Source organism: Hirundo rustica, chromosome 10 (genome assembly GCF_015227805.2).
Source record: "Hirundo rustica isolate bHirRus1 chromosome 10, bHirRus1.pri.v3, whole genome shotgun sequence".
Lineage (NCBI taxonomy): Eukaryota > Metazoa > Chordata > Aves > Passeriformes > Hirundinidae > Hirundo > Hirundo rustica.
In genome coordinates, this window is record NC_053459.1 from 24,310,532 (window position 1) to 24,326,004 (window position 15,473).

Genomic DNA, 15,473 nt, shown 5'->3' on the forward strand with positions numbered 1-15,473 from the left:
AAGGATCCGACATTCCCGAGGCAGCAGCGCGGCGGTGCTGACCTCTAGTGAGGGATCGCCGGGAGCGGGAGGATTCCTTGGGATAAAGTTCCAACGGCTCCTCAGCCACCTGGGCCAGCGGCACAAAGCAGATCCTGGGGAAACTGGTCCCATAAACTCCGGATTTTGAGGCGTTTTTATTTTCAATGAACGTTTCCGTCACTGCCCAGTGAGGGTTAAAGGCCTTTCCCTGCTCTTCCAGAGGGGAACTCTCACGGGAATTTGTCCCGTTTGCAGATTCCATCGGTGGAAATTAAACCCTGCCCTGGGCTGTTGCACTCTTCTGTGTCTACTGAGGAATGGTTAAAGCACCACCGCAGGTTGTAGCCCTCCAAAGGATTTTCTGCTCGTTAAAACAAAGTGAAAATGCAGTTTTTATCCTTATCAAGGTCCATGCCAGCTCCAGGAAGTGGATTACCCTCTTCCACAGGCTGCCCTCTCCATTTATCATCTTTCCAGTCACTGGATATATATTCCTCCTGACCAAAAAAAAACCCCCAAACCCTAAACAAAGCCAAACAAAAAAAAACCCCAACAAAAACAACAAAGCAAACAAAAAAACCCACACAAAAACAAACAAAAACCCACAAAAATCCAAACCCAGAAAATTTTCCAGAATAAGTCTGTTTGGTTTAATTTCCCCTACGTGCAATTCTTAGAAACCAGTCCAGAACCTTAGACACAGAATAAAATGTGTGTAGCACTAAGGCAGAGGGGATGAAGCAGGAGCTTAGGGAAGAAATGTGTGGGGAAGGAAAAGACAGGACGGGAGCAGGATCCTGCAGGGTTGGATCACGCAGGGAATCCCAGCCTAGAGGGAAGAGCAGAGGAGCTTCTCCAACCAAAACGTGCCAGAACTCAAAAGAAGCAGAAGGTGAAGAGCAAAATTCAATTTAATTCTCTCCCTCCCCAAGAAAAAAAATAAATAATCAACCCAGCAGTGGGGGCAGCTTTTCCTTTGGATCCTCAGAGAGAAACCTCCCCCAAACTCTGCACCCTTCAAAGGGAAAAGAACACCCCAACAACCCCCAAAGGCAACACCAGAACCCTCAACAACCAAAACCCGGAGGTGCCAGCGTCCAACAAAAGGTTTTATTTAAAAGCACCCCAAATTCAGGAGCCTACAAGGAAACCACGCGAGGCAGCGCCGAGTGCTGGTCCCGAGGAGCCCAGGAAGGACCAGGACAGACCAGCACAGCCCAGGGAGCTCCCAGGTTCCCACATCATCCTCCAGAACACACAACTTCCACCCAAAAGGGCCTTCAGGAAGATGGGGCTTCTCCAGGGATATCAAAGAAATCTCCACTGCAAAAATCCGGTTCACAACCGAGCTTTAAGGCCATGAGTTCTGCTGAAATTAAAACTATTCAGTTAAGAATATTCTACATCAAATGCAACGTTTGGACTCTAACAGACTCCTCTCTCTGCAGCCAAACACGGGTCGAAGGCTCCTGAGCCTCCTGTGGCACACCAGGATCCCCTGGAGCCATCCCAGGGACATTCCCCATCCCTGCGGCTCCACAGACCTCCTTTACACCGAGATCAGCTCACTGCAGGGGTAATTTATCCAATTACCTCCAGGAGTGACTAAACCACGGCAAAGAGCACTCTGCAGAGCTCCCTGTTCAGCAGTGATGGGAAAAGGACGAGTTCCACCAGGGCATTCAGGGCTTTTCCCTCTGGAAGCAAAATCCAGGTCTTGCTTCAAACTCTTTTTAGTCACTGACTCTTAAAGATAAATCGGTTTTCACATTATTCAGGCTTGGAGGGGCTGTTGCTGCTCCTGACCTGGCATCAGTTCCTGAGGCTGAGCACGTTTTGTCCTTCTGGAATTGGAGATTCCTCTGAGACGTTCCCCTGGGAGCTTCTCCTCACCTTTTTCTCCCAGAAAAACCGAAGCAGAGCAAGGAAGGCGTCCAAGAGGAGAGGCTGGAAAAGCCCCACCTCCATCCAGGCTCATCCCAGCCATCTGATGATTGAATTTTTCCCATTCCACAGCCAGAGATCAAATCCCGGCCCCTGACTCAGCTACTCACGGAGTACTTGGGACAGGAGCTGGAGCAGGTACTCAGAGGTTCCACCAGAGCCACAGGTCCCCGTCAGGATCTCTGACTTGCCCAGGAAGGAGGAGTTTTAGGCAACATTTTAAATCTAGGATCTAGGCTTGCAGCAAAGCACGGAGCATCTGCTGGTGCCGGGCTCTGCGTCCCAGGAAATTCAGCGTATTCCTGCTTTTCCACAGGGCCAAGCTGCTATTTCAACACACTTCTGTGGGCCAGCGTGGAGAAACAGGAGGAGTAATGAGCTGGGAGCTGCAAAAAAATAAAATTAAGACATTCCTCAGCTTCTGAAATGGGCCAGCCTTTTGATTCCTTTCCTTCATTCCATTTTGAATTTTTGGGAGGTTTCTACCTGAGAACAAATCCCAGGGATTTCACTCAGAGGTGGAGTTGCTGGCTGTTAAAAAAACCCAGGCAAATTCTTTAAACAAACCCCTCATGGTTCTGGTTTTTAATCAGAGATACCTGAGCTCCAAGTTTGGACAGGTATTTATTCCTTAAACTAAAGGCATCAGCTTTTGGCAGCAATTTTGCCAAATCATCGTCGTTCTGCCGTCTGAGCCTCTCCTGCTCTTCTGCTCTGCAAAAGAAAAGTGGCAAAAGAGGTTTGCCCTGAGGGAAAGAACCCTGCCAAGCAGGGAATGACTGTTATTTGACTATTAGTTAGTATTTTAATGTTGTTTTAATACCTAGAAAACGCCCTGGGGTGTGAGGTGAACGACCCCGAGACGTGCAGGGATCAATAATTCAGGGTAAAGAAAAGAGAGAGGCTGAGTTCTGCAGGTTCCTTTTATTTCATTCCAAGATTTCAGCAGAAAGAGAAACCTTTTGGTTTTTCCCAGATTACAGCGTGCTCAGGGAGCTTCTGGAAAAGCTTTTCCATCCACTAAACAAACTTTCATCCCTTAAAATAACCATTACAATACAAAGAGAATCGAGAAGGTAATAAAAGACTGTTCAACAGCCTCAGAATTCAGAAATCTCCTACAAAATAAAAAAAAAGAAGTCCATTTGAGCACCTGTGGCTCATTTTCCACCGTGTTGAAAAGGAAAACAACCCCAAAGCCGTGAAGACATTTAAAAAGTGGGTTTTTTTGCATTCAGACAGCGACAGAAGCAGCAGCAGCGAGCTGTGGTGAGCTCTGGGTGAGAACAAATAAATCGCTTTTTGCTCAGAGAGCTGCACCCTGGGGGCACAGGTCTGAGCTCAGCCTTCGCTGCAGGTGTCCGAGCCAGGGCCCTCACCCCACCAGAAACAAATGGAATTTTGGCATTGTCAGAACAAAGCAGGAGCTGGGTGCTGGGAAGCCCAGGGGTGCGGGGATCTTCCAGAGAGCTCCAGAGACACCCAGAGGCTCCTCCCGGCAGCTGGGGCGGTGCTGGAGCCCCCCCTCGGCACGGGCTTTGCTACTCAACTTTCCTTTCTGCAAGAAACGGGGACAACAATTACTGCAAACACGGGGCCGGGGCACCCCAAACCCCAGAGAGCCCCTGGAATTGTTATGGGTGACAGACACGGGGCTGGGGCACCCCAAACCCCACAGAGCCCCTGGAATTGTTATGGGTGACAGACATGGGGCTGGGGCACCCCAAACCCCACAGAGCCCCTGGAATTGCTACGGGTGACAAACACAGGGCTGGGGCACCCCAAACCCCACAGAGCCCCTGGAATTGTTATGGGTAACAGACATGGGGCTGGGGCACCCCAAACCCCACAGAGCCCCTGGAATTGTTATGGGTGACAGGGGGCTGGGGCACCCCAAACCCCACAGAGCCCCTGGAATTGTTATGGGTAACATGGGGCTGGGGCACCCCAAACCCCACAGAGCCCCTGGAATTGTTATGGGTGACAGACATGGGGCTGGGGCACCCCAAACCCCACAGAGCCCCTGGAATTGTTATGGGTAACAGACACGGGGCTGGGGCACCCCAAACCTCACAGAGCCCCTGGAATTGTTATGGGTAACAGGGGGCTGGGGCACCCCAAACCCCACAGAGCCCCTGGAATTGTTATGGGTGACAAACATGGGGCCGGGGCACCCCAAACCCCACAGAGCCCCTGGAATTGTTATGGGTAACAGACACAGGGCTGGGGCACCCCAAACCCCACAGAGCCCCTGGAATTGTTATGGGTGACAGACACGGGGCTGAGGCACCCCAAACCCCACAGAGCCCCTGGAATTGTTATGGGTAACAGACACAGGGCTGGGGCACCCCAAACCCCACAGAGCCCGTGGAATTGTTATGGGTGACAGACACGGGGCTGGGGCACCCCAAACCCCACAGAGCCCCTGGAATTGTTATGGGTGACAAACACGGGGCTGGGGCACCCCAAACCCCACAGAGCCCCTGGAATTGCTATGGGTGACAGACACGGGGCCAGGGCACCCCAAACCCCACAGAGCCCCTGGAATTGTTATGGGTAACATGGGGCTGGGGCACCCCAAACCCCACAGAGCCCCTGGAATTGTTATGGGTGACAGACACGGGGCTGGGGCACCCCAAACCCCACAGAGCCCCTGGAATTGCTATGGGTGACAGACACGGGGCTGGGGCACCCCAAACCCCACAGAGCCCCTGGAATTGCTATGGGTGACAAACACGGGGCTGGGGCACCCCAAACCCCACAGAGCCCCTGGAATTGCTATGGGTGACAGACACGGGGCCAGGGCACCCCAAACCCCACAGAATCCCTGAATCCTTTACAGGAATCCCTGGAATTGTTATGGGTGAGGAGCAGCTCTGTGTTTGGACACAGAATTCTGAGGTTTGGGAGGGTTTGGGGTGTTTGTATTAAAAAAAATTGGATTAAGAATCCTTTTGGCTCAAGGAGACTCAACACAACTCAATTCCTTTGAGTTTTTATCATGATCAATGTAAAAACAAGAAAAAAAAACCCCACATTAAACCCCACAAGCCACTGGATACTTTGCTCACAGGTGCCTTGGGATTAATTTTTGGGTTTAATTCCGCGGTTTGGGATTAATTCTCTTAAGGTTTTTTGAGATTAATACAAGTAGCAGCAGTTTTACAGGTGTCCATAAATCCATTTGTAAGAAATATCTTATTAGAAATTATTTACCTGGATCAAACATATTTTATTATAAAATCTATCCTATAAAAATATATGAGGTGTGTGACGTACACCTGCAGGGGAGATGTAATTACCTATTAAAAAATTCAGAATTCCAACAAAATTAAAGGAAGCTAAAGGGAAATTAAATCCCTCCAAGATGCGAGGGAGCTGAATTAGGTCCAAAGGAAAAATTCCCTGCTTTTCACACACCACAGCTGGAATTCTGCAGGTGGGGTTTTGAAAGCTGTGATTTGCCGCACATGGATTTTTAATTTTTTTTTTTTCACATAAAAATGTTAAATTAAGAATAATTGATCATATTTTAATTGGATGAATCAGCCTGGTCAATGGAGCTGTCCCTGCCCCTGGCAGGGCTGGGAACTGGATGAGCTTTAGGGTCTCTCCCAACCCAAACCATTCCATCAATGGTCAAAATTTCCTTATTCCAACCATTCCAACCATTCCTGGCACCTCAAGTGCTCCATTTCCTTGTAAAGGAAGTGAATCCCATTTCAGTGAAAAGTCCTGCCTCTTTTCCTTATTAAAAATACAAACTTCTGACTCTCAGCGGGAGCATTTGTGACAGACCTGACCCCAAACCTTCCCATCAGTGATTCACTCAAACCTCCACATTTTCTACCACTGATTTCAGTTGTGAGAGCACTGAAATAAAGGAAAACAGAGAGGAGAAGTGCCAGGAAAGGACACCTGGATGATGCTGCCTCAAATATTGATTCACAGGAGGCAGGGAGATGAAATCCTAAAGCAGACTGGTAAGAAAATAAATCCAATATAAACCAGGCTGGAGAAATGATCCCCTTAATCCCTTCAGGACAAACATTTCCCAAGGACTCTGACATTTCCTGGCTCTGTACTTACTCTGAAGCAGCTGCTTTCTGCAGTTTTGCCCTTTTCTTTGCAGACCAGTTGAGATCACCACCTGTAACAGCAGCAAGGCGCACTCTGAGACCTTTAAAATCGGGATTTTTGTGGCTTCGGTACCAAAACTCCCCCCAGGAGTTCCCAGAGCACTGAGAAATCAGAAGAAGGATTTCACAGAAGCAGAGACTGAGGCAAAGAGAAGCTGCAAAGACTCACCTGTGAGGTGATTCACAAAGTACAGCATGACCACAGCTATCAGGGACACTGCAAAAGGAAAGGGACAGTTTTGGCTGGCAGCAAGCGACCAGGTTGAACCCACAACCAAGAATTTCCTGGTAGTCGTAACACAGAGGAGTTTTGTGCTTTGGTAAATCTCCCTGTGCTCACAGCACGTGCTGATCCAGAAAGGATTTTAATTTCAAACTCGGAATTTGTTACCCTGGTTTTTCTGAGTTCTTTATAGCCTTTTGAATTTTCATTAAATGGAGTCAGATCTTTAGTTACTGCACAATATTAGGAGCAGTTTCTACCTTTTTCCCACAGATGTAACATAAACAAATCCTTTGTTTTTCATTCTCTGTCCTTTGTTTGCATATTTCTAACCTGAAAACAATTGTAACTGACAGCTGGTCTGGCCACTGAGGCTGAGGGGTGTTTAACCCCAGAAGCCAATCTTTAGCCAGACCCACAAATGTATAAGAAGTAAGAAATAAACAAAGAGGCTCTCTCTCCGCCCTGACTCAGCCTTGAGCTGGCACGGAGGGACCTCTCTGCCCTGCGAAATTTCTCATCTACGTGTGATTGCTTCGCGCGTCTCGGTGACAAGAATTTACACGTTTAAGAGCATTATTTGTCTCCTTTCACTCCATTTTTTCACCACTGAAACGCTTCACGCTCCGAGGAAACCCCAAGCGCTTCACTGCCAGTGGGTTCATCCCAACACTGGCCCCTCTAGAAGAGGAATTATTTCTGTTTCCCAGGGAATGTGAAGCCAAAAAAGCCCAAGGAAGCTTCCTGAAGCCGTTCCCAGAGCGTTGCACACTCACAGCAGACACAGGCACTGAAGAAGACCTCGAGGAACAGGTAGCCCCTGGTGTCCAGGATCATGCCAGCTGCTATGGCAATCACTGCCAGGCCCAGGTTCTGGATGGACTGCATGCTGCAAGGGCAGGAACACCACTGATTTCCTTCCTCGGGAAAACGGGGGCCGATTTCCTCGGGAAAAGCTCCCCAGTGGCACTGGAGCTCAGGGGACATGCACCTTCCCCCCTCGGGTGGGACGTGACACGGTCAGGGCTCTTCCTGTGCCTCCCCCAGCCTCAGGCTCTGTCCCAAAGCAGCCAGGAACTCCCAGGAATTCCTGCTCCCAACCTGGAGGAGCTGCCAAGCAGCAATGGCTTGGATCTGCTCAGATCCAGTGGTTCCAGTGTCAGGAGTCAGGGAATGGTTTGGGATGGAAGGGACCCTAAAGCTCACCCAGTGCCACGGCAGGGACACCTCCCACTGCCCCAGGCTGCCCCAAACCCATCCAGCCTGGCCTTGGGCACTGCCAGGGATCCAGGGGCACCACAGCTGCTCTGGGAATTCAGCCCAGCCCCTCCCCACCCTCACAGCCAGGAATTCCTTCCCAATGTCCCAAATCTCCCCTCCTTCAGTTCAAACCATCCCCCCTTGTCCTACCACTCCAGCTCCTCTCCAGCTCTCCTGCAGATTCTTCACTGGAATCCCATCCCAGCCAGGAATTCCTTCCCAAAATCCCATCCAAGGCTCCTCTCCAGATCTCCTGCAGGCTCCTTTCACTGGAATCCCATCCCAGCCAGGAATTCCTTCCCAAAATCCCACCCAAGGCTCCTCTCCAGCGCTCCTGCAGATTCCTTTCACTGGAATCCCATTCCATCCCAGGAATTCCTTCCCAAAATCCCATCCATCCCTGCCCTCTGGCCATGTGAAGCCATTCCCCGTGTCCTGTCCCTCCTTCCCTTGTCCCCAGCCCCTCTCCTCCAGGCTGGGCACTCCCAGCTCTCCCCCAGCCTCTCCTCTGGAGCTCCGGAATTGCACAAATCCGTGGAATACTCACAAGCCATAGGCAGTTCCCAGCTGGTGCTCGGGGACGACGAAGGCCACCATGGGCCAGAGGGCACAGGCCAGCAGGGAATAGGCCACACCCAGCAGGCACTGGGGACAGGGACAGGGACAGGGTGACACAGCAGCCTGGGGCAAACCCCAGCAAACCAGCACACTGCCCTACAAACACTGTGTGCAGCCAATCCTAAATAAACACCCACACCTGGCACCTCTGTCAGCCAATCCTAAATAAACACCCACATTTAGCACCTCTGCCAGCCAATCCTAAATAAACACCCACATTTAGCACCTCTGCCAGCCAATCCTAAATAAACACCCACATTTAGCACCTCTGCCAGCCAATCCTAAATAAACACCCACATTTAGCACCTCTGCCAGCCAATCCTAAATAAACACCCACATTTAGCACCTCTGCCAGCCAATCCTAAATAAACACCCACAACTGGCACCTCTGCCAGCCAATCCTAAATAAACACCCACATTTAGCACCTCTGCCAGCCAATCCTAAATAAACACCCACATTTAGCACCTCTGCCAGCCAATCCTAAATAAACACCCACAACTGGCACCTCTCCCAGCAAGGAGCCCCCAGATAAAACCCTGGTGATTGAAATCACAGCCCGAGCTGCACCTCACCAGAAAAATGCTGCAAAAAAAATCGAGGGTTTTCATCCCTGCCCCACTGATGGGCACCACAGTCCTCAGCTCCAAACAAATATTGCAGGGAATCTGCCCTCAATAATGCAGATTTTTAGGTTGAGAACAAGTTTTAGTTTGCCCTCAATAATGCAGATTTTTACTGAGGTTCAACCAGCACATCAGAGTCATTTTGAATAATAGTAATAAACTTCAGAAATTACCTAAAAGAATAATTCTTAGGAGAAAAACGAGCACTTTGAGTAATAGTAATAAACTTCAGACACAAATTAAAGGAACAATTATTAGGGTTGCCCTCAATAAGGCAGATTTTTAGGAGCTTCAATCCAGCACAGAGGCAGTTTGAGTAGTACTAATAAACTTCAGAAATAAACTGAAAGAACAGTTTTTAGTTTGCCCTCAACAATGCAGATTTTTAGGAGCTTCAATCCAGCACATCGGAGGCATTTTGAGTAGTAGTAATAAACTGAAAGAACAATTTTTAGGGGGAAAGTGAACACTTTGAATAATAGCAATGAACTTCAGAAATAAACTAAAAGAACAATAATTTTCAGGAGAAAAGCGAGCACCTGGCACAGGAAATTTGGTCATGGAGCGAGGAAATCTTTTCCACCTCACAACACAGAATAATTCCGCGCCAACCCCGCTGCTCATTTTCCATTTATGTAAGAAATGATTTTCTATTTATTTCTCCCTGACTCCTCTCTGTGTCAGGACGGCAGGATGTGATGTTACCATGGCTATCCAGGGGTTCCAGAAGGTGAAGGCCAGCATGACGTGCGAGGCCAGCGTGGTGACCACGGCACACAGCACCCAGATGATGTTCTTGCCAACTTTATCCACCAGAAGGCCAAACACGGGCGACATGGGAGCCGAGATGATGTACACGATGCTGCAGGGGAGGGAAAGGAGAGATTTGACACCCCAGAGTCCTCTGTTAGATCCGAGAACAGGAGGAAAAAAATCCCCCCCCCCAAAAATTCCCAATAATTTACAATTCCCAGATGGTTTGAGGACATGGAAGTGCTCAGCACCCAAGGAATCAGTGACAGGCCACAAGAAATAAACATCTTCCCCCCAAATTCCCAATAATTTACAATTCCTAAAGGGTTTGAGGATGTGAAATGCTCAGCACCCAAGGAAGCAGTGACAGGTCAGAAGAAATAAACACCTTTCCCCCAAATTCCCAATAATTTACAATTCCTAAAGGATTTGAGGACATGGAAGTGCTCAGCACCCAAGGAATCAGTGACAGGTCAGAAGAAATAAACATCTTCCCCCAAATTCCCAATAATTTACAATTCCCAGAAGGTTTGAGGATGTGAAATGCTCAGCACCCAAGGAAGCAGTGACAGACTCAGAGCCCACAAGCGTTTCCTGGTTTTACTGCTTTGGGGTTTGGCCACATCACAAATTCATCCTCAAGCCGCCAAAATGGAGTTCCTTCAGTGTTGTTATTAAACAAACTGCTTTTACCACTCAGAAAAGAATCACTCAATACTAAAATAAAACCCTTCAGAGTTTTTTCTTTCCAGTGTGAACATCTGGGAACCTTTTTGTTATTTTTTTAATTAAGAACACATTCACATTCCCCAGTTATTCCTTGGGTCATGTGAAATTATTTCCCCTCTTAAATGCAGCTCGCAGGAGATCCCAAATCTCTTCCCACCTGCCCAGAGCCCAAAAATACATCCTAAAATCTGGCAGTGTTCTTTACTAAATCAATTGCAAGATACCTGTTAATTGCACTGGCTTCTTGAGGGGAAAATCTGAATTTTTCAATAAAGAAAACCCTGAGGGAAGAAAAAAAATTTTTAGGAAAATACAGACTTGAAGGATGGGAAATCAAAATTAAGTAAGACAAAGACACGAGAATCTCATTTACAAAAACAATTAAACAGAGCTTTGACATGAATATCCCAGATTCTCATTTATCATTAATTTAGGAGCTTGTTATCAGACTCCACACATTTTAATTTAAGGCTCATTTACATTATCCTGCGGGGAAAACATGAAAAAATCCATAACCAACATTTAACCCCAAAAATGAGATATTGGGCTGTAAATCTGGAAGGAATCCTACAGGACATGGAATTCCACGCCATGTTTTAAACCTGTATCCGGTTTTAATCAGGAAATCAAACGCTCCTGTGACTTGTGACACCAAGCTCAGCTGATGAACGTGAAGTGCTGAAGCGCTGTGGTTAAAAGCTGGGCCAGATTCCGAGGGAATCGCTGGGAAAGTGAAAGTGAGTGGCACGTACTTGCCAAGGCCAATGAAAGGGAAAACGGCAGCGTAGTAACAGACACAGATGACAAAGATGAGCCACAGGGACAGGGAGAAATCCTTCACATCCGTCAGCTTGATCACTTCTCCTGCAGAGACACGGCGGGGAGGCAGGCAGGGCAAACAAAGCTGGCATCCAGCCCCTGGAGAACGTCCAGGCGATCCCAAAGCCCTCCCAAATCCCATCCCTGCCACTGCCTGCTTGCAGGTTAAAGGCTGGCATTCCACTGGGTCTGCAATTCAGTTAATTTTTAAGTGGTTTGAGTTCCCTCCCACATGGAAAACTCACCCCACCACACCGACAGGGCAGAGCTGCATGGATCTGCATCCTTGCTACAGGAAATCAACTCCAAGTTGGCACAAATTGGTGTAAATTTATTTACACTGATTTATTTTTATGAATAAAGCAGGTGGCGGTGCATCCGCCTGTGGAGCTGGTGTCGAAAACTAAAACTTCACGTAAAAAAATGAGGCAAAAATGCTGGTTTTGACTGTGAAGATGTTGAGCAGCAGGCACTGAAATGCAAACCTGCCTGGTGCAGAGCAGCTGCAAGGGTCTGCTCTGAGCCCCAGCACTCACCTGTTCTCCCCTGCTCCTTACAAAGCAGCTTCTCTGCTCTCCTGTCCAGGTAAGCCAGGACTAAAGCACAGCTCAGTGAGAAGAGACAAGTGACTCCACCTGGAGAAGGCAACACCACACGGTCAGCGGACAGCTGGAGCAGTAATTTGGTTTTTCAGCCCAATTTTCAGCCCAGTAATTTGGTTTTTCAGCAGTTTTTGTTGGACAGGGCAAGGTACAGCAAGTTTGCCACCAGTTTTAAGGCTCAAGATTCAGGTGTAAAACTGAGCCTGGCACGTGGCACACACCCACCCTGGAGCACAGACACGCAAATGAATTTATTTTATTTAAAACAGCACCACCACTCCCCCTCAGCACAGCCAAGCTCCTCAGCTGCACCTCACAGAACAGAAACAAAGCCTGGCCTTATTCCCAACACCAAAACCTCCCTGCCCACGGCTCTGAGGGAAGGGAACACACCCCAAAAGTGTTCAAATTTCACTTTCACAATCAGATAACCACAGGTAAGCTTTGAAACTCCTCAGAAAATTTTTCAGGCCTGTCCTTTTCACCACTACAAGACACAAGCTTGAATTTGGCAACCCCAAAAACGCCACAGCATTTCAGAAGCTGCAGTGACCCGAAAGAACGTGATACAAAAAATGCTGGAATTGTTCTTGCTACGCTCAAACAGATTTGTGCTGCTCGTAAGTGGTTAATAAACCAGTTTTTAAGAGATTGAGAAATGCTTTTGGGGGGTTAATAAATGTTTTTAGGCGATTAATAAATCACGAACACGCATGCAGGTGACACCAAGCCAAGACATCACTGACCTATGAGCAGAGCCAGGCCGAGGGTGCTGGGACCAGCACAGCCCAGGAGATGCTGAACTCTGGAGTAGATCCATCCCATAATATTCATGTTCACCGTGCTCCCCTAGGCACAACAGAGCCACGTGAAGAAGCCAGCATTTCCCAGCTCCAGGGATCCACCAGGAACACCAGGAACAAACGTGGGTGTTTATTATTCCAGTGCTACCCAGGGAATTTAAACCAGCAGGGAGAAGGATACAAACGATCCCGGCTGGGCTGGTAACAAATTAACTATTGCCACAAGGATTTAACATCACAAATTGAGCTTTTATAGGAGCCTGGAAGAGTTGTCACTTAGGAGAGGTGAATAAACCCACAGGGACGAGCTCAGCAACAGGGCTGAATGTGATTTATTTGACCAAACACGATTCCCAGCTGACAGGCACCAGCAAAAATCACCTTTTTCCCTGTTTTGGCCTCAGAGAGGGAGCCATGGCTGCAATCCCAAGGCTGCCACCAGTTAAATACCGGCAAACATCCCCCAGCCCCACCTGCAGCGGATAAAAACACCCAAAAGGAGCCCTAAAAACACCCCCAAAAAGAGGAGCAAACTCACAATCCTGGCCATGCTGAGCTGCAACCCAAACACCAGGTTTAACTCCTTGCCCTTGAACCAGCTCACCGCATACGTGTTCTGAGCCACCGCCAGGGACTCGCCACCGATCCTGGAAAACAAATCCCAACATTCCCAGTGCAGCAGGCAGAGCAGGCCTTGGCAGGAGCAGGATTTCAGAGAAATCCAGCTGTGTGCAAGCAGATTTAATGGATATTTGTATCAGAGATTTAAAAATGGAATTGCAGTGACTGAGGAATAACTGGGGGTTCCACAGGTTTTGATTCAGCAGCACCTGCAAAGCCCAGTTTTTTGTTTTCTCACTAAGTTACACGTGGAAAAGAAATGGAGATCTTGCATTCCTCAGCTCCAGAAGTCTCAGAATCCACCAATTTTGGCTCTGAGGGGCAGCATTTTTCTAGGAGAGTTTTCCAGGGTTCGTTTTTGTAGTTTTCTCACCTCAAAGAGCACCAATGTGCCCTTCCAGACTCACCCAAATATGAACCTGCCCACTTCCATCAGCCAGAACGTGTTGAAGAATGCTCCCAGAGCGAAAACCACCTGTAAAGAGCAGCCAGGGAAAAGTGTAACTGTGCATTTCACGCAGGGAACAAAGCAGAACTGTCTGAAAACAGGAACAAAAATGCTCTTCCCTTCCCAGAAATGCTTCTCACCCAATTCCTGCTCTTTTTGGTTTTTTGCTCCCTCTGCTGTTCATCACCCCCAACCCAGCCCAGCTGAAACTGTGCCACCCTCAACCAATCCCACACCAAACATTAAAAACGTGGGTCCTTCCCACAGTTCCAGTCACACCCCAAGGCTCCCTCTCCCAACACAACCCAAATTCTGCCATTCCAGTTCCCAGCTGTCCAAAGTGGAACACAAACTGCACACCCACATCACCCCTCCCTCGCACTCACCTGCCCAACACACACGAAGATGCTGAATATTACAGTGCCCAACCTGGAGGGGAAAATAAAATCACTTCATGAATCAGAATCCTTTTTTTTTTCCCTATAAAGCACTATTTTAGATGTGGAGCAGGGAAACAAGGGGAGGTGGATGGGAAATCAAAAGGTCTCTAATAAACTGTGCAGCTCAACAGCTCCCACAGAAAACAGGCAGTACAAGGTGGTGCTTTTGAAACAAATTCATTTAAATCATAAAGCAAAGGAAGCTCGTCTATACTGTTAAAAAAAATCCTAACCTGCGTGGGGAGAAGCTATTGGAAAGGTTTATTATGACCACGAAAAGCTTTATAACACAAAGTCTGAACTTCAGCTGCAGTTTGAGCTCGTCACTCCTGGCACACGAAGGCTGCACTCACCGGATCCCAAACACTCTGTCTATGAGGAAACCTCCGAAGAAGCACAGCACCACGTTGGGCCAGGAATACCAGGCATAGAGTGCCATGAACTGGGCTGTGTTCACCTTCATGTCCTGCACGGCACGGGGGGAATTACAAAAAAGCCATTATTCCAGAGCTAACTGCAGGGATGCAGAGTAAATATTCAGGTAGAAGCAAGTAGAAACAAGTGCTGCTTCTGTAATTCACAGAATTCATGGATGGGTTGGGATGGAAAGGACTTTTTTGTTCTGAGCCCGGGGACACTTTCCACTATCCCGCGTCACTCCAAATGGCCTTGGGCACTGCCAGGGATCCAGGGGCAGCCACAGCCGCTCTGGGCATCCTGTGCCAGGGCCTGCCCACCCTCCCAGGGGTAATTCCTCCCTACATCCCATCTCCCCTACCGAGAAGCCCTTCTCGCTGTCCCGTTAGCCCACGGAAAACATCGCCCTCCCTGTTTTTCAAAGCCCCCCGGCAGCGACTCACCCGCTGAACCTGCGTTTGGAGAGCGGCGGGGTTGTCGTAGCAGAAGTAGCTGCCTGCAGGGAGAAGGGCACGGCTCAGGGCTGCGTGCTGGCCCCCACACCCGAACCCCCGCTCACAGCGGAGCGCCCCCCACACGCAGCCCCCCGGCCCCGTCCCGCACCGAACCCCAGGAAGCACATGAGGGCCAGGACGAGCAGGCGGTGAGGGAGGCGGCGGGGGTCGCAGGCGGCGGGCAGGGAGCGGGGAGGGCCCGGGGAGCCGCCGCCGCCATCGCCGCCATCGGCGCCGAGCAGCGCCCGCTCCTCCTCCGCCATCGCGCGCGCCTCACGTGAGCGCGCCGCACGTGACCCGCCCTCACGTGGCGGCCCGCCCGTCACGTGACGTGTCACTCACGTGACTGACAGGCACGTGACCCTGTTGCCATGGCAGCGCCGGGCGGAGGCCTGGGGGCGGGGAATAGGAACATGAAATTAATATTAAAAATGTCAATGTAAATATAAGTGTAAATGTAAGGTAAGTGTGAGTGTAAATGTACATGTACATGTGAGTGTAAATGTAAATGTAAGGTA

The 15,473-nt window shown here is 49.1% G+C and overlaps 1 protein-coding gene across 5 annotated transcripts; it reads right to left on the bottom strand.

Annotated features, from left to right (window-relative positions):
• Nucleotides 1-647: 647 nt before the first annotated feature.
• On the bottom strand, nt 648-15,208 carry MFSD1 (major facilitator superfamily domain containing 1). 5 transcript variants are annotated; one of them, XM_040074316.2, is made up of 17 exons: nt 15,065-15,208; nt 14,905-14,957; nt 14,398-14,510; nt 13,991-14,033; nt 13,564-13,631; nt 13,074-13,182; nt 12,479-12,581; nt 11,667-11,765; nt 11,064-11,175; nt 10,536-10,592; nt 9,535-9,691; nt 8,135-8,232; nt 7,104-7,216; nt 6,274-6,321; nt 6,055-6,115; nt 2,565-2,679; nt 648-2,351 (listed from the first exon to the last, which is right to left on the bottom strand). In XM_040074316.2, the coding sequence occupies exons 1-17, from the start codon at nt 15,081-15,083 to the stop codon at nt 2,292-2,294; spliced, it is 1,428 nt and encodes a 475-aa protein (XP_039930250.1). In that variant the 5' UTR covers nt 15,084-15,208; the 3' UTR covers nt 648-2,291. The 5 variants fall into 5 exon arrangements, 3 of the variants coding, with proteins under 3 accessions (XP_039930250.1, XP_039930251.1, XP_039930252.1); XM_040074317.2 differs by lacking the exons at nt 648-2,351; nt 2,565-2,679 and adding an exon at nt 2,874-3,523 and having other exon boundaries at nt 15,065-15,207; XR_005702400.2 differs by lacking the exons at nt 648-2,351; nt 8,135-8,232 and having other exon boundaries at nt 2,603-2,679.
• Between the last annotated feature and the right edge of the window lie 265 nt (nt 15,209-15,473).

What these genes read in the sequence shown, in the direction of transcription:
- MFSD1 (XM_040074316.2), bottom strand. An exon ending in TAAGGAGCAGGGGAGAACAG is followed by an intron (nt 11,176 to 11,666) that starts GTGAGTGCTGGG and finishes GTGTCTCTGCAG; the next exon opens with GAGAAGTGATCAAGCTGACG. An exon ending in GGAACCCCTGGATAGCCATG is followed by an intron (nt 8,233 to 9,534) that starts GTAACATCACAT and finishes CCCTGTCCCCAG; the next exon opens with TGCCTGCTGGGTGTGGCCTA.